Source organism: Lolium perenne, chromosome 4 (genome assembly GCF_019359855.2).
Source record: "Lolium perenne isolate Kyuss_39 chromosome 4, Kyuss_2.0, whole genome shotgun sequence".
NCBI lineage: Eukaryota > Viridiplantae > Streptophyta > Magnoliopsida > Poales > Poaceae > Lolium > Lolium perenne.
The window spans coordinates 123,279,887-123,297,938 of NC_067247.2; the positions used below are offsets into that span (position 1 = coordinate 123,279,887).

At 42.8% G+C, this 18,052-nt stretch overlaps 2 protein-coding genes across 8 annotated transcripts; one reads left to right on the top strand and one right to left on the bottom strand.

The window, feature by feature from the left end:
- The first annotated feature begins 3,809 nt into the window (after positions 1 to 3,809).
- Positions 3,810 to 10,619, top strand: LOC127293802 (uncharacterized). Of its 4 annotated transcripts, XR_011742773.1 has the most exons (4): positions 3,810 to 4,063; positions 4,140 to 4,237; positions 5,671 to 8,900; positions 10,334 to 10,619. XR_011742773.1 is itself a non-coding variant. In XM_051323468.2 (3 exons), exons 1-3 carry the CDS (start codon positions 3,903 to 3,905, stop codon positions 9,377 to 9,379), a joined length of 267 nt encoding a protein of 88 aa, XP_051179428.1. In that variant the 5' UTR covers positions 3,811 to 3,902; the 3' UTR covers positions 9,380 to 10,127. The 4 variants fall into 4 exon arrangements, 3 of the variants coding, with proteins under 3 accessions (XP_051179428.1, XP_051179426.1, XP_051179427.1); XM_051323468.2 differs by lacking the exons at positions 5,671 to 8,900; positions 10,334 to 10,619 and adding an exon at positions 9,372 to 10,127 and having other exon boundaries at positions 3,811 to 4,063; XM_051323466.2 differs by lacking the exon at positions 5,671 to 8,900 and having other exon boundaries at positions 3,813 to 4,063; positions 4,140 to 4,272.
- An 819-nt stretch (positions 10,620 to 11,438) lies between these two features.
- On the bottom strand, positions 11,439 to 17,920 carry LOC127293800 (putative disease resistance protein RGA1). 4 transcript variants are annotated; one of them, XR_007846142.2, is made up of 6 exons: positions 17,785 to 17,920; positions 17,314 to 17,644; positions 15,947 to 17,059; positions 12,394 to 14,388; positions 12,008 to 12,190; positions 11,667 to 11,803 (listed from the first exon to the last, which is right to left on the bottom strand). XR_007846142.2 is itself a non-coding variant. In XM_051323460.2 (5 exons), exons 2-5 carry the CDS (start codon positions 17,593 to 17,595, stop codon positions 11,663 to 11,665), a joined length of 3,531 nt encoding a protein of 1,176 aa, XP_051179420.1. In that variant the 5' UTR covers positions 17,596 to 17,644; positions 17,785 to 17,920; the 3' UTR covers positions 11,439 to 11,662. The 4 variants fall into 4 exon arrangements, 3 of the variants coding, with proteins under 3 accessions (XP_051179420.1, XP_051179422.1, XP_051179423.1); XM_051323460.2 differs by lacking the exon at positions 12,008 to 12,190 and having other exon boundaries at positions 11,439 to 11,803; XM_051323462.2 differs by lacking the exon at positions 11,667 to 11,803 and having other exon boundaries at positions 11,811 to 12,190.
- Between the last annotated feature and the right edge of the window lie 132 nt (positions 17,921 to 18,052).

The window sequence follows — 18,052 nt, forward strand, 5'->3', positions numbered from 1 at the left end:
CAGAAGTACCATTCTCTGCCTTCCATTGCAGCAATTCAAGCGTGGTACCCAGCTTTTTCTGGCCATTTTCGCAATTTGGGTACAAAAGTTTGTTGTGATCCTCTAACATTTTCTCCAACTTCAACCTCTCCTTTGTACTTCCGCAGTTCATCTTCGCATCAAGAATGGCCCGACCCAAATCGTCATCCGGGACATCAAAAATCGGCTCATCAAAAATGGGCTCTTCTTCAGCTTCGTCTTCCCTCATTCTACTATCACCGTCTTCAGTGAATATAGGATAGTTGTCACTATCCTCTTCTTCTTCGTTGTCTTCCAATATAACCCCTCTTTCTCCGTGCTTGGTCCATCAATTATAGCTGGGCATGAAACCGTTCTCCAGCAGGTGGACGTGAATGATCTTTGAGGTAGAGTAATCCTTCATATTCTTACAGGAACTACATGGACAATAGATGAAACCATTCGACTGCATGTTTGCCTCAGCCACGTTGAGAAAATAATGCATGCCATTAATGAAGTGGGGATGGCACCGGCCACCGTACATCCATTGTCAACTCATCTGCATTATATATGTATATCAAAAATCATTAATTACACAACATCATGGATATATGAGTGACCAACTTAATTAATATTCAAGTTCATCACATAAAACTAATTTTTTTTATAAAAAAGAAGAGGCTCACCGAGGTGGTATGGGGATGAGAGGGGATTTGGTGTTCACCCAATCCCCTCAAATACCCTTCCCCAAAAATACACTAGTATGATGGAGAGTTTTTGATTTAGGCAAAAAATATGGGTATGGGAGGGGATGGGAGGGGATATATTGGGATTATGTTGTTCAAAACCGAAGAAGTAAACGGACTAGTGGGGATTTTCCGGGATACAAAATAATCCCCTTCCATCCCCGTAAATACCCTAGAAGTAAACAAGGCCTTATATGTGAGGTTGAGATCTCCGGGATCTCCGGGAGATTGACATGGTTGTTATGCCGCCAATTGGGTCGTGCGGTAGTGCGAGACCAGTTAAATTCACGTTAGATCTAAGTTAGTCAATTTGCACATTATATACATATATATACGTGACAAAATATTGCCCTTGTACATATTTACGTGTTAACAAAAGTCTATTGAAGTCAGCCGTTATAGTTAGGTTTCATCAAAACTAGACGAATTAGATAATTTTAGTGATGTGGATTAACATCGTGTCTTCATTTTAAACCTATGTAATTTGCTTTTAGTATATAATAGATTAAGTTGTTTTTCAAGGATGGCTTCCAAGTCGATCTCTGTATCCTTAGATGCTCCCATGCATAACACTAATTTTATTGTTCCTTTGCTCTCCAGCTTGGGCTCGCCTGTATATATCAGTACTATCTAGCTGCATGCATGGTTATGATTAAAACCTAGAATGATAATATGATATGTTCTGGAAGTCAGAAAATAAGCTTTACTGGACCAACAGGGTGCTGTAAATTAAATTAATTGCATTAGCGAGCAGACGTAATTATGTTCACGCAGCAAGCACACATGCATGACCAGTAAACGGACTGTGGGGCGAAAGATAAAAAAACATGCGTTCGACTGACTCCACATGAGCCGGGACTGCTGCGGCTGCAGATGTGTTAATGATCTACTTTTGGTTTGTTGGCTAACAACATTGTCAAGCAACATAAGGTGAGAGAAGGTCGCCCTCGCTGATGGTTTTGTATTCAGTCGGTGGGCGCCTGTTGGAGGTAAAACTAATAAAACAACACCGAGGGTGCAATTCCTGCCTCAGGTTGAAGGCTATTTGAAGGTTGTTTGACGGATTTCGAATTACTGTTTTTTAACATATGCTTTTAAATTGATCATGAGAAATCATGCAAAGGGACAGGGACTCTCTCTCTCTCTCTCTCTCTCTCTCTCTCTCTCTCTAAAGAAGGATAAATTAAGTGTCTCTATGTATAGATCCACAAATCAACATGTGTAACTTGATGTGTTTTTTCTGTTAGGATACATTTTCATGAGCAATGACATCTATATTCCTTTTTTTTCCTCGATTCCTATGTTTTAAGAAACCACGTATTGAAAGAGATCCAGTACTTGTAAAGAGATCCAATCAAACAACCTCAAGACGGGGACTTAGATTTAATGAAGGCAACACCAATTGAGAAATACTCCCCTGGTGGTGTACCACCATCTAGTATCACCCGTTACATTTGTTTAGCGGTAATCAAGGTCGAAATACTAGCCTAACACATCAAGGTTCAATTCGAGATAGTTTTCAAGCAGTAATTAAGAGAATTTAGCTACATCGAGCGTGATCATGGATAGGCATGGTCGAATGTGAGTGTGGCATAATTAGGTAGCGGCTTATGAAGGAATGGTCTAGGGTTCCACGATAGACACTTTTTTATCAAAGTATTTTCATAGGATTTTCTATTATGCTTGTTTGATTGGTAAAATTTAATATCATCAAAAAATTTACTATGGATTTATTTGCACTACATTTGGTACAAATTGGTCAAAATCCACTCAAAATCTTACAAATAATCATTTTTCTCATGTTGTAGAATCAAGCAAATGAAATTATGTAGGATCTGAATAGATGTGGCACTACGATCTTGTGTGTTTTTTTCCCGTTGCTTCATTTTTTTTCTGGAATCCTACCCACCAAAGAACACCCGGGTTCTATGGATAGAAAGCTCACGCATGGTTTGTAAGTGCAGTTGGTCAAATTTGAAAGTGCATGAGAATGTATTTTGATTTGTATATGATCTTTTTGTGATACATGAATACATTTGAAAACAAGCTGGCATTAATTTAGTTACAATAACTTTTCGTATACATGTGAAGATCTTCATTATCTGACACATTTTTTTCCTATTATTACATTATTTTCAAACATACATATATATATTTCAAGATTTATAAAAAGGTGTACATGTTCATTTTCTTTTAGGGATAGTACATGTTATATTTTGCCACGCAAAATCCGACACATGTTGAAAGCTACCTGGCGTCAAGATTAGTGGCGGGACTAGGGAAAATAATTATATAGCTAAGGCCAATTTAGACAAGACTAATTTAGATAATTTTAGCTTAATTGCCCCCCCCCCCCCCCTTAATTGAGAATTATCAGATTTAGCCCCCTTTAAGCCTCCACCACTAGTACTCATGACCCTATTTGAGAGCTCATGGAAGAGGGGTGCTCCTATTCCACCTCTGCAGCGTGTGCATGCGTGCATCGCCCTCGAGGTCCGACTGAATGGGCTAACCCATTACGAGTATTACATCTCACCTTGAGTACGCGCTGTGTACGTGAGCAGCTCCGGTTTTGTCTGTATTTTTTCTAGTATTCAAAAAACTTCGGACATAAAAAAAGTTTAGATTCTAAAAATGGTCAAACATACAAAAGGTTCAAATTTTAGAAATGTAAAATTTTCAGTAATGTTCAAATTTAAAATGTTTGAATATGAAAATGTTCAAATTAAAAATTGTTCAAATTTTAAAAATATGTATACATTTGGAATAGTTCCGAAAAAACGTCCGCACAGAAAAAAAAACCATACAGAAATCGTAAACCAGAAGAAATACCGAGAGATGCCCTTGAAAAAAACTGTAGGAAAACCGGATGACCTACCGCTAATGGGCAGGCCCGTGTGGCTCGCCCAACTGTTTAAAACCTGAGCGTGCAATAGGAAAGCCACTAAGTGCATGTGCATCGGCGGCCTAGCCCAAATGCTCCATTCTTCCACAGTTCCACTAGCAATGAACGAAATTGAGTGGGCTGGGCTGATGGGCTATAACCCTACCACCTTTCTAATTCTAAAACCCTAAACGGCAAAACCTCTCCTCACCCATTTCCAATTCCCCATCACGCCACCACCACCGTCCCCATCTTCTCCGGCGAAACCCTAGCACATGGCGCTGCGCGGTGCAGCCTCCCGCTCCTTCCTCGCCGCGGTCCGCGCCCGCACCGCCGCCGCCGCCCCGCGCCTCCGCCCCGTACCCGCGCCCGCGCCCGCTCCCCGACGCATCCCTACCGTCGGGCCCTCCTCCTCCGCCCCTTTCGCCACCGCAAGGTAGCCGAGACGAAACCCCTCCACGACACGCTGGGCGTTCGACGCGAAATTAACAGGTGGTTTTCGATCCGTGCAGGCCATTGGCGGCGCTGATGGGGTCGCTGCCGGCGGTGGCTGCAAGGCTGACGGGGTACTCCGCGTCCAGCGCGCGGGCCTGCTGTGAGCTCTCCCAGGGTACCTTCTGCCGCACTTGTCAGGATCGCTAACAAGTTAGTTGTCATGATTGTGTCTGCACCACTTTTACCATACCGTATCTGTTTTGCATCGAAACCTACTACTCATTTTATTATCCTAAATGTGTAATTGCTTTGTGGAACGTTCTAGATGTATAATGAATGTTGATGCAATCGTTATCTCGGTGATGATTTTTTATGCGTGCATTGGGAGGACTGTTATCAATGTTCACTCACAATTTGAAATTTCTATTGGTCCAGTGGGTTGTTGCATAAGCATATTGTTTTCAGTTGTTTGGTTAACTGCTGAAATGGGTGCATTTTGGCAAGGTTTTGATTCTTGAAGTATATTTGGGTACAATGTGCTTGGTATTTTATCATGTCTTGCTGAGTGGAAATTGCTTGATGCACTATAGCTGCGATAATAATACAGCAATGGAACGACTTGGAAATGGGGTTTCCTACTGAACTCAAGGGGTGGAAATACATGACGCCTTTGTGCAGGAGAATTCATGAGCTGAATCCTTTGCAATGTTAGGAGGTGTTTGCACACTTATTAGTACTACCATCTAGGAGCTATTTGATCAGAAGCATATGCTAGGATCATGCCAACTTGAGAATCAGCAAACTTATGCTCTGATCCCATCACTAAAGCTGCATTTTTTTTATTAATACTACCATATAGGACCTATATATGTTAGCTTTACCAAATACCTGTCTTTATTAATATTGGCTGATGAGGTTAAAATTACTATGCACCTCATAATTTATTGCCAAATACTCATTAATTGTGATCTCCTTTTCCAATGACTGCTTTTGCAACCAAGAGTATAGAGCCTTTGTGTATATAGGATAACCATGACTTTATAACTGTGTAGGGATCGTTAGTTCGTTCCAGGGTAAACATCTCAGCGATGATAGCCAAGCGGCAGATGCAGCTGTATAAAAAATGTTAGCTTAACCAAATACCTGTCTTTGTTGATATTGGCTGATGAGGTTAAAATTACTGTGCACCTCAAAATTCATTGCCAAATGCTCATTAATTGTGATCTTTATTTCTTGTTATCAGTTTTTTCGTAAGACAGATTTTAGTTGGTGGTATGTGTGCTCTTTGCCACTCAAAATATTTACCTTGGTTCTTTTCTGGTGTTGTTTGTAAATTTTGGCACACTAAGATTTTATGGCCCAGTTCACTGCACATTCGATGGACTGCCTGACCCTGACTTGTCGGGCTAGATGTCCCTGTTTAGAACACTGATATGGTCTATTCATGGTTCCAGTTGAAAAATGGTTTACCTGCCTAAATTTGTAGTTGTCGGGTGACCAAAGTAATATTATAGCGTAGTGGGGGTTGTTCTGATGATGTATTCTGTTTGTTCTTTTGATTAATTTATGTTGCAACTAATATAAGGACACACAATCGGGATTTAATAGGGAAAAATGAGAAAGATGGTTGATGCAGGGGACTGACGGAATGATTTGGGACCCTTTCACGCAGATGATGTAGGTCTCCTTTTCCAATTACTGCTTTTGCAACCAACAGTGTAGAGCCTTTGTGTAGGATAATCATGACTTAATAACTGTGTAGGGATCGTTAGTTCGTTCCAGGGTAAACATCTCAGCGATGATAGCCAAGCGGCAGATGCAGCCGTGTTCTCGTGCTGGGTGTGTCCTATGCGGGGATACACCAGATGCAACAGTGTCCCTGTACATTGACTTCTCTTAGGGAGTGGTAACAGATGACATTGCCTTTTCTAATGCCAGTTTATAGAGGGTCTTCCTAACAAGTATATATATGTTCATTCTTAAGTATGACTATCCTAAGCATTGTTTTTATGCATCACCTAAGCATCTTAGGCATTGCTTCAGTGCTGAACTTCCCTAGCATGGTAAATTGTCTCCCTCGCCTTTGTCATCTATCGTATGGTGTCTGCGGACAAGTATCCACCACCGTCTGGTCATCGTGGCATCATTGCTTGGCTGCTCCAGTGTCTTGGAGACGATGATTGCGTCACCTCCCTGCACTCTGGCTGAGCATCTTGATGTGTCCCAGCTTCCGCCATCTCCTTTTGTGGTGAGGGAGAAGTGTTGAAGTATGTGTTAGTATAGTAGTGGTGTCCTAGGAGAGCCTGGAATATTCTAGTGTGTTAGAGTCTTAGTTAGTGTCCTAGGAGAGTATAGAATATTCCAGTGGAACCTGGAATGTGAGTTAGTGTCTTAGTATAGTCTGGAGTATCCTAGAAAGTGTGAGTATACTAGTAGTGTCCTACTAGAGTCTAGATTGTTCTAGTGTAAGAGTGGAGATGTAAGCCTATGTTATGCTATATATAAGAGGGTGTGGAGGTCCAAGGGATCATCCCATCCAAAAGTTTCTCTCCTAAAATATCAACATGGTATCAGAGCTAGGTTTCTCTTTCTAACCCAGCTACCCCCGTTCTACCACTGCATGCAGCACCCCTGTGGCTCTTGTTATCAATAACACCGGGCACATTGTAGTCACCTAGGCGGCGGGAGGCCGCATCACGTTGCTCTCTGCGGGCGGTAGACACCTCATGTTGCAAGGTGCATTGTGTGAGGCTTGGCTGCTGCTCTGCAGAGAGGGGTTGCTTAGGAAGATAGTTAGAACGGTGTAATTAAGGTGCTGATAGTAGGAGAGTGAATTAGTGAGGTTGGATTTCGGGACGAAGAGAAATTGGACGTGGAGGAGCACCTCTGATCTGGTTGCAGATGGGAAGATGTGGAGGTGATGCTGGCTTCTTGAAGAAGCTGGGCGTCCATTTTGTGGAGGTGATGGCTGGAGTTGTGTGGCGTGTTTTGTGGTGGTGAAGGGATACAATTGGATGAGGTCTCCCGAGTGGCTGTACGTGTGCTGCAGGAGAAAAAGGAAGGTGCAGCAGCAGGCTTCCGTTTGAGCAGTTGCTGCAAGAACTGGAAAAAGAAGAGAGACAAGCTATTGAGACGTATAGAAGCATGAGGTATCAAGTGAAGGTGCATGAGAGTGCTCCTGGTTCCTTTGGTGTTGCCAGGCAATATTCGGTTTCAGGATGTTGAAGTTGTAGATGTTGTACTTATGTGTGCTTGAAGAGTAGACGAGTTGCTACTCCTGTGCCTCAACTTTGTGCAAGGAGCAGAGGGGGAGAAGAAGGAAGTTTGCTGCCGTGTGTAGTGAGTTGTGAGAGAGAAAGAAGCAGAAATTAGTGGATATGCAGATTGGAAGAGAAGGAAGTCGGTGCTGCTGCTCCATGCTTACTACAAGGAGCAGAGGGGGAGAGAGAGGCTGGCTTGACCTGGTTCGCTGCAAGGACCAAGGAGGAGAATATACAGAAGGAAGTGACGGAGTTGTGTTGTGAGGAGTTGCTGCTGCTAGAGATGGCAGGGAGCAGGAGGAGGCCATCAAACAGGGGAGAAGATGTAGATGCTGAGGCTGTGAGGAGATGTGGTGATGGAGATGATGAGGCTGCGGTTGAATGATGATGGTGATGCTTGTTGAGATGTCCGGGGGATGAGGCATGTGTGCCTAAGGTGAGAGTGGTTGAAGCCTGACCGGGGGAGAGGCATGTGTGCCTGTGGTGTGGATGGTTGAGGCCGGAGAGCCGGGGGTTTGTGGGGAAGACGGCAAAGGTCACTGGCAGGGCAGCGTGGAGAAGTGAGGCTGAGGACATTGAGGCGAATGTGGATGGTTCTGTGGAACTTGTGAGGTGAGGCAGCGGGTTGTTGAGGAGGTGTCTGGTGCTCAGCTGTAGGCGCTGCGGGCGTCACCGTGATGGAGAGGCAGCTGGGGACCAGCACAAGTTGGAGGTGGTGAGAGTTGATAGATGGCCTATGATGGTGATGATGGGGCTCCCATGTTGTGGAGCTAAGATGGCTGAAGATGGAGAAATTTGCTACTGATGAAGATAGGATCGAAATGGCAAGATGATGGAGAGGGCAATGCTCTCATGTATCCTACGAGTTGAGATTTGTGTTCATTAGTGGTAGTTGTAATATGCTTTATGTTGCAAGATGACCATGGTTGTCAACCCATGATCATCTTGAGGGGGAGTGTTGAAGTATGTGTTAGTATAGTAGTGGTGTCCTAGGAGAGCCTGGAATATTCTAGTGTGTTAGAGTCTTAGTTAGTGTCCTAGGAGAGTATAGAATATTCCAGTGGAACCTGGAATGTGAGTTAGTGTCTTAGTATAGTCTGGAGTATCCTAGAAAGTGTGAGTATACTAGTAGTGTCCTACTAGAGTCTAGATTGTTCTAGTGTAAGAGTGGAGATGTAAGCCTATGTTATGCTATATATAAGAGGGTGTGGAGGTCCAAGGGATCATCCCATCCAAAAGTTTCTCTCCTAAAATATCAACAAGAAGTGAGGTATTCTGGTTACTTCGGGCCGGTAAAACACAAAACACAACCATGCCAGGCCGGTAAAACACGACCGTGCCAGGCCAGCACATCCCAGTTTGTCGCCCACCGCCCTGAGCTGCAAAGAAGAGAAAAGCACCTACTCAGCGTTCCTCATCCATTCGCCTGGCCACCGCCGCATTTTCTCCGTTGGCCGGAGCGTTGATGTGCTGTGCTGCTTCGCCACGGTCAGCACCGGCAGATGCGGCGGCAGAAAGTAACTGAAACCCAAGGGCTGGGGGACAGGAAGAGATCCAAGTCAGCCGCCCAAACCCTAGGTAAGGCCGTTCATCTTTTGCTTTCGCCTCACCACCCGCTCGCTTCGGCTCCGCTCTGCCATATTACTCCCCTTGTACGCTCGCCCTTCCCGCGCCGCGGGTTGCAACACTGATTCGTATGTGATTTCGAGGAATTCTTAAGGGGTTTTTAGGGCTAGCATGTGCTGTACTGCTGTAATATTTGCCATGTTTCTGCTTCTGTTTTCCAACACAGTATATCTCTGGTTGGTGTTAGATGGCTAAATTTAACCAGTATTCATGCGCGTTCACAAGAGGCCTATGATTTAGTCAGGTGTGTCCTCTTGTAGGTAATCTAAAATTACAACAATTTCTCAATGTGGTGCAGATTATGTTGTAGTTTTAGCCAAGAATTTTTATCTTAACATTGTGACCCAATTTTTACCAACAATGCGATGCAGATTATGTAGACATGTCGGACCAATTAAAGTTGTGTCAGTTAATATTTTCCAGGTGTTTAACAGAAATGCTCATCTGATTACTTCGGTGAGGGAGAAGGAATTGTGGCTGCTTTTGTGAGGAAGAAGGGAGGGGTCGTGTCCTGCTGCCGTTAGGAAGGAAATTAGGAATTGTGGTGGGATGATGGCTGTGCTAAGGGAGCAGGCTGGGGTAGTGTAATTAAGTCACTGGAGGAGTGGATGGTTTGTAAGTTGGCTGATTGCTGAATATATGTAGTGAACTGCTGATTGCTGTTGTCTAAGGTGTTGCTTTGCCCTTACCGCCTTGCCTTATGGGGGGTGGGCACCTTGCCTTGGCTTACCTCCCTAAAAAACATTGTCTGAATTAACAAATAAAATGCAAAGCAACTAAACTTTACCCTTTGAAACTAATCAAGCTATTTCGGATACAAATTCAGAAATATTTCTTGCAAAGATAAGCAAATAGAGATCTTTCAATGACTACACATTTCCAGTGCTAATATGTCTAATAGAGTTATGTATTAGTTGTTACTGCAAATAAAACTACAATTTTAGCACACAATAAGAACACAATTGCGCCTAATTGCTAAAATAATTGGTCCTTTCGTACTAAGAAAAATATTCCCTCTGTTCCGAATTAGATGTCACAGATTTGTCTAGACTCGCATGTATCTATATACTAAAATGCCTTTAGATACATGTATATCTAGACAAATCTGAGACAAGTAATTCGGGACAGAGGGAGACTAGGCCATGATTTTTATATCATCGGACATAAAATTCGAAGCATCCATACTCAACAGTTAAAGTGGAGTATGGATGCTTCGAATTTTATGTCTTGCTTCCGTGTGCAATGATTTTTGTTCCTTAACCTGCATCAAAACTATCTTTGTAAAACATACTGGTTTAAACAAACATCGCCTTATTTTTGGTACTTCTGCTATTCTGTATTATTTTCATGTTTAACCTACCTGAATTGTAAACCTTATTTTGCAGGTAACTGAAGCAGGAGTCATGGTCCTTCGCAGCAAGGATAAAGCTCTTTTGAGATGAAGCTATTTTCAGCATTTTAGGCAAATGTACTGGCTTAAGTTACTGTTTTCAGCATTTTACAAGTTATAAGAAACTCCCCACTCCTAGTGCTAGTTGTTGTGTCTCGCAGACAAACGGGCATTCTACTTGACTTCTATATAAATAACGTCCTGTTAATCAGCACATGTCATTTCAGTCTGATATAAAAACAGTGTGTGAACACTGACCAAGTTTCATTGGATTGTTTTCATGTGCGAAAAGTGTGTTCACTTTTTTTATATCATCGGAGTCATTTTTTTTCCCGCACATGAGTGCACATTCTGAGTGAATTTGTTACCGAGAATCCAAATCTTTGCTGTGATCTGTGAGTATTATTGTAAATGATGATCTGTCAAAAAAGAGAGTAAATACTGTGGATGGTAAAGTTGGAATTGTGCTATTGAATCAATGACTTCCTTTCCTTTTTGATTCATAGGGACTGTCTCATCGTGTGACGATGATTATCATTTTCCCTGCTACTTCAGCTTTCTCCCTTGTGAAATACTGGAAAGGCTAAACTGTACAAACAAGGCAATAGACAACTCAAATGCAACGGATTCAGCATAACCTTGTTCATGTGCTGCTGGATCACTGATACATAGATAGAGTGAACTTAGCATACAGTAGAGGTGCCAGATAGTTCGTGCAACGTAGTCTTGGATAAGTTCGTAGCACAAGGTGCAGAGTGTCTGCTGACCTGCGTGCACCCTCCATCAGCTCGAAGAGGCAGATGTTGTGGGCGAGGAGGTCATTGTCACAGCCACGCCCAGTGGTTATCTCCGCTCTCGTAGCTGACGTTGTGTGATGCAAAGAAGTGCTGCTAACCATATTGTCAAGTGTTGTGAGCCAGCACAGAAACTAGGTTGTGTGATGGAAGAAGTTAAATTGTCAATCCCAACACTAATCGCACCGAAGAATTATGTTCGTCTTTCTTGCATCTACACAGAAGAATTGTAGATGCTAGCAAATTGAAAACTCCGTTTAGCATCTTTGCTACGAAAGAGAGCATAGCATGTGAGCGGAGCAGATCTGAAAGCAAGACAACGTTGAATGCACTAGCTGCTGCTGTTTCGTCGCAGTTGCACCAAGCAGTGTTATTTGACTCACGGTCTCCGCCATTTAAAAGCAAGCCATATTACATGTGTCGGCAATAATGCTGAGCCCGTCAGCAATTGATGCCTTTCACCAGGAACCATGGACAGAGCACTACCACTACACCATGTACAACAGTACGGTACTTGTGTAAGCCGGGCATCATATTCTATAGCCGCGCCCACCAAATCGACCGTCCTCGTCTTGGTCGTCCCTCTTCTTCATAGTTTCAGATTCTGAGAGTGGCGAAACAGAGGAGACACTCAGCACTGAACCCACACCTTCAAAAGCCAAGTTAGATGCCTGCGCAGGAAGTGCCATTATGGATTTCATTTCAATATTGACAATAACAAAACAACAGCAGAGTGGCGAAACAGAGGAGAGACAACAGCAACAAAGTGACGAAATAGAATTGAGGAGGATAAAGAGCGACAACTCTAACTCTAAAACAATCAGAGTTGTTCTTCTTCACAAGAGACAACAAGTGTTCATAGAATCAGTAACAACCTGGGCCGTTGGAGCTCTCTGCGTGGTATTATCCAATATGAACGTTTGATTTTGCGCTGTTGCTTTCTTCTTTCCCGCGTGGCCGCCTTCTCTTCATTCGCAGCAAGGGCCACGCAAGGGTACAGCAACCGCAGCCCATCCCCATCAGGAGATATAGGGCAAATCACATATATCACATATAACCTATAAAATAAAATACAAAATGAAGGAAGTCAGTATGATTATTAGCTAGAAATCGAGTTCATAATTTCCGTTTGGGCAATAGAGAAGAATTACGAAACGATGGACATGTAAAATATAACACATCTTGAGAAAAAGCTCCTCCAAGAAACAAAGAACAGAAAATGAAGATGTGGTACTACAGTACAGGCAGTGGGCACGGGTACCTTTTGTTCTATGTGAGCAAGCTTCGTCCGGTTCTCATCTGCGTTACACCACTTAATTAACTCAGGGTTGCAGTCGATTATTCTCAATTTTTGGAGGTCTGTGAGCTGTTGTATGCTGTCTGGCAGAGTCATGATGGCACTGCAGGACCACATTTCAAGTTTCCTGAGCGACACGAGTTCTCCTATCCATTGTGGCAGCTGTCTCAAGCTAGGACAGCCGCACAGTCCTAATGATTGTAGCTTTGTGAGTTGCCTCATGCTATTGGGCAATTCCTCTAGCTTCTCGTGGTTCCGTACATCCAGTACCTGAAGGGAATGGAGGGCCCCGCATACATCTGGAGAGATCGTCAAATTGATGTTACTGCAGTCAAAAAGTCTTAACTCCCTGAGGGAGAGTAGGTGGTGAAGAAAAGCCCACTCATGAAGAGGCATGTTGCTGTCTCCAGCTATCACTGTCAGACAATCAATATGTGGCATGCTCTCCCGCTGTGGTAGGAGCACATTATTGTTTTTTCTTATAGACCAAGATGCTGCTCTAGGAAGGTGTGGTCTTATCCTCAACTTGGGGCAATCATGTATCCACACTTCCTTAAGCTCATTCACACTGTCCTCATCACTCAAGTATGATGTGTCCCATTCTTCCAGGATTTTCATTCTGACGAGCCTAATCCCTCGGAGGTTTGGTAGTTGGCAAAGGGGCGGTACACTCTTGCAGTTTGGCAAATCCTCCATCGTCAGCTCGACAAGATTAGGGAGATGGTTGCTCATACTCATTAGCCAGTGTGGAAATCCAACACTGCAGTAGCCCTCTATTTTAAATCTCTGCAAAGTGGTTGGTGGCACTAGCTCCGTCACCAACTCCATGTCATCCACAGATCTATTTTCACGACTGTTCCACGATAAAGTCAATCCTAGGATGGTATGTTTCTCACTGAGATTTATACTGCGTGCCTCTTCTGGGGACTTCGCATTTTCAAGACAGAAGATTGACAGTTCAGCAGCACTTGCATGCTCAAGCATATGTATATTACTGCTACTAGTGTCACCTGCGTATACATAGAAGTTCCGCATAGTGGCACCTGAGTAGTCAAAAAGAATGTTGTCTACAAACTCTGGAAGCCGAATAATTTGGCGGCACCGATCCAGCACCAGCTTGGTCAGGTGGCTTGCGCTATCTGGTATTGTAAGAGGATAAGCATTCTCAGACAAATCCAGCTGCTTCATATTGGGAAGGGTGCATATACGGTCAATGAAACTCTCAGTTTGATCCCTTGAGTTGTCATCAAAGATATGCCGGAAGCAATCTGATAGATTTAAATATCGGAGTGCGATGAGATTGATGATGACATTGGGCAGCCCTCTGAGGTTTTGACATAATTGTAAACCCAAATATTGGAGTTTAGTTAGGCCACTCAAAACTTTGGGTACTCCTGAAACACGAGAGCAGCCTGATAAATCCAGATATACCAACTCTCTGATCTCTGCAAATGACAATGGAAGTTCTTCTAGGTTCGAACAACAAGATAAATCAAGATGCATCAGATATTTCATTTCACCAATCGAGGCTGGCAATACTCTAAGACCATTGGAATGAATTGTAAGATAATTCAACTTCGAGAGCACACCAATAACCCTGGGATTAATTGGAACCTCACCACATGAAAGGCTAAGATACCTCAACTGCTTCAGTTGACCAATAGAAACTGTCAAATCATGCATACTGTCTATGATTAAATCTAAGACACGGACTTGTTTAGCTGGTGAAAATGCATCGCTTTTCGAAACTTTGTCTGCAAAGTGCAGCGATCTTATTTTTGCAGGTGAATTTTTGGACGACTTCAATGGCATCCTACAATCTGTCAGCCATGCATAGCGGCAGTTGGGGCCCTCTAAGTTATATTCGTCAGCCATGACCGATCTTGCGAGGTCATGCACCAGGTCATGCATCATGAACCATGTAGCACCTTTTTTTCCTCTAAGATATCGGGTGTTAACCTACAGGAATAACATACAATAGTGTAAGACTTACTGGTTTTGCCCTATTAGCAATTGAAAGTAATAAAATAAGTGAATTGCTAACTGGATTCTATTCTTCGTCTACAATTCAAAGTTTATAACTCTGTTGAGTTTTCCATTCAGTTTATTGCATTTTTACTTTTTCCCTATGTCTACAGTTTGTTTTGTAATCTCCAACTATTTTTTCATCTAATCATTGTCATTTTCATCTAATGCCCTTCCACAATATAAAACAAATGGCAAATAAGAAGTAAAATCAAAGGCAAGAACACAAATTTTTTACATGTATTTTGTACAAACTTGGCCATTGCAGTAAAATATGGACTTAGGAGTTCATTCTTAAATTGTTGATATTCCTTCTACATACGACAATTAAATAAAGAAATAGTTTACATAGATCTGGTCTCGAGACTACTAACATATTGCGATAAAAAAATATGGAATACAGTGAGGACTGAGGAACAATTGTATACGGGAGAGGATCCTTCACAGATTGATTATGAGGTGCATTAAATTAACGAGACCGTGTAACAAATTGTGTCTCTCTCCATAAGATATCTAAAACTTTAAAAGTGGCTCAACACAGCAGCTTGCAGCGATTCACAATTAAGAACACATTTAAGTTGTTAAAAAACCATGAACATACACTTAATGTAAGAATTCTACATTATCAAAACAACCGTGATGAAACAGATTCAACTACCTCAGGTATACAAAACTTAAAAACACCAACCGTTCCTCAAGCAAAGAAAAAAAAGTAATAACAAACTAATTATAAACAAATCGCTGCATGGAGAAAATGAGTTGGAATCACAGAGCTGGAGTCAGAGTCAACGAGGCTCTAGACTACTATCGTATTGCCACTTAAATATGGAATATAGTGAGGAACAGTGGTATACGGGTAGTAGGTTCCATCGACAATTGATGATGAGGTGCACCAAATTAATGAGACCGAGTAAAATATTATGCCTCTCTCCATAAGATATTTAAAATTTTGAAAGTGGCTCAAGACAACAGCTTATTCGAATGATCAAATTGCATACAGAAAGCATAAAAGATGCTATAGCAATTCGAATTCGTTCGTGTTTCCAACAAGACTATAACTACCGGAGACATGGATGCAGCAACATGGAGAGAAATCAAAGCCACTATTTCCTACTGTTTTGCAGCGATTCACAGGTAAGAACACATTTATGTTGTTAAAAAACCCATTAACAACACACACTTAATGTAATGATTCGAGATTAACAGAACCACGATGAAACAGATTTGACTACCTCAGGTATACGAAACTCAAAAACACGAACATTTTTACATTTTTAAATATTTATAGTCTGTTCACAGAAACATGATCAAATATTGCAATGACACATGTACATTTTTAAATACCAGTCATGTGAAAACGAAGATAGTAAAGTGGTTACTCCAGCATAATGCACGGAAAGGTTTTGCAGAAAAATACTCTCAGTATCTATAAAAAATAATTATTTGAATAAAATAAGACAACAGTTAGTTGTGTAGGTATCATGTAACTCACATTTGAATGTAGAAGAAATGACATCTCCACAAGCTTTGTAATATAGCTCTCACCGAGCTGCCAAGTAGAGAATGTACTAGATGGCTCCATGAATCCAAGAGCAATCCATTGGTGAATTAGATCATCACTGGTCATGCTGTGTCCTTTTGGAAAGATTGCACAATAAGCAAAGCATAACTTCAAGTGTGGAGGCATGAAGTTGTAGCTTAACAACAAGGATGCAAGCACTTCATGTGTAGACAGTGTTTCTTTGGACGCAGATAGATTCCAGATATGGTTGGATCTGATGGAATCCCATACATCATATGTCTTGGATTTCAACATGTGCCCAAGCGATTGAGCAGCTAAAGCCACACCTCCACACTTTTTTGCAATTTCCTTTCCAATAGGCTCCAAGCGCTCTTTGTCCTGCCTTGTTTCAAACTTGCTTTTAACTTTTAGTATATCCCAACACTTCTGATCTGACAAGGGAGGCAATTCGAATGGATCAACAGTGCCAATTTCTTTTGCAATGTGTTTTTCGCGTGTGGTAACCACAACCAGCACCTTGCTTGCCTCACCCTGCTTCAGCATAGCCTTCAATTCTTGTAGCCGAGAAGAATCCCTCTCCCACAGGTCATCCAAAACGATCAGGATCCTCTTACCAGTAAACAGCTCTTGGAGACGAGTATGAATACTATGCAAATCATCAAGTATCGGGATCCCCGGTGATAGTTGTGATATTATGGTGTTGCCAATCTTTTTCAGGTCAAATTTCTGGGACACATAGACCCATGCCCGAGAGTATTCCTTGAACTCAGAATCAGTGAAAACTAATCTCGCCAAGGTGGTTTTTCCAATGCCTCCAATGCCACATATGGGAAGGATGGTGGTCCCTTGGGTGGTGCTTCCAGATATACGAGCCAAGATTTCCAGTTTTTCATCAGTCCTTCCAATGATTTCTGCTTCATCCACATTCCCTGCTGTCTCCCGGATATCAGGAACTTGCTTCTCCTCGTTGCGAGTTTCTGGTAGAACACGATACTTGTCACGGTCATCTGCTATCTTTTGTAGGCGCTTTTGCATCTTCTTCATCTTACGTGGCATCTTAATCATATTCATCGTAGCCGCCCACTGCAACCGGCACAATTTGATTTGTAAGCACCATGGAACTGTCACTATAAAAAAGTTTTCAGATCTAGTTCATTATGTAAATCAATTCAGTTCCGCCAGTTCATATCTTAGAAAAGAGAAACCCAGTTCATTGTTTGTTTCCGTTATCTAGTAGTATAATGGAGTCAACACAGTTTGAACAAAAAAAAAAATCTTGGCAACAGCAGCATTCAGATCCAGTTTGATGGCAACGAAATGGTTAGAATCTTTCATACCAAGTCGGTGTCAGCTTCGAAGTCATCAAGCAGGTCGGAGATGTCGTACATGGCGTCCTTGAGCAGCTTCAGCCACATACGGGCCGAGTTATCCGTGACAGACAGCGTCTCGGCATCGCTGAGCACGGCCTCCACCCACTCCAGCGTCGTTTTCATATGCTCGAGATCCTTCTTCATGTTCCAGTGCAGCTTGATCTCGCCTCCGATGGCGGAACCGATCTGTTTAATCACCAGCTTGATGACGGCAGAGGCGACCATACCCCCGACTGCCACCATCGCCATGGCTCGTGTCTGTCAAGTTGGGATTTGTTATATACTGAAGCTCCAGGCCCTGTTACACACCAAAGCATTATAATCATGACACGTCGAATCGATACCACGAGCTTGAGCATTTGCAGGAATGCAGGCGGAATTGCAGAGCAACCAAAGTCCCGCGCTTGCGAGGAAGAGCGTGGATAGTAAGAGGTGTACCTGTAGCCGGGTACTCCGCAGATCCGGACAGGTTGATGCCGCCGGCGGCGGGATCCGGTGCGGCGGAGGTGGCCGGACGGAGACGAGATCCGGTGCGGTGGAGGCGGCCGGCCGGGAGGAGACGTCGAGACTGAGACTGAGCTAAGTCAAGTGGGGGTTGACCGCAAGTTTTGACACGACAAGTACGGGTACTCTTTTCACCCAGATCGGAGGACTAATTCGTCAGTTTCGCTGGTTAGTGGCTACTCGAGTGCTCCATTATCTGCCA

Excerpts from the sequence above, each read along its gene's own strand:
- LOC127293802 (XM_051323466.2), top strand. The coding sequence starts at position 3,903 with ATGGCGCTGCGCGGTGCAGCCTCCCGCTCCTTCCTCGCCGCGGTCCGC. Across the intron at positions 4,064-4,139 it reads GCCCCTTTCGCCACCGCAAG|GCCATTGGCGGCGCTGATGG; the intron begins GTAGCCGAGACG and ends CGATCCGTGCAG.
- LOC127293800 (XM_051323460.2), bottom strand. The coding sequence starts at position 17,595 with ATGGCGATGGTGGCAGTCGGGGGTATGGTCGCCTCTGCCGTCATCAAG. Across the intron at positions 17,060-17,313 it reads TCGAAGCTGACACCGACTTG|TGGGCGGCTACGATGAATAT; the intron begins GTATGAAAGATT and ends TGCCGGTTGCAG. Across the intron at positions 11,804-12,393 it reads TTGCTCACATAGAACAAAAG|GCATCTAACTTGGCTTTTGA; the intron begins GTACCCGTGCCC and ends CTTCCTGCGCAG.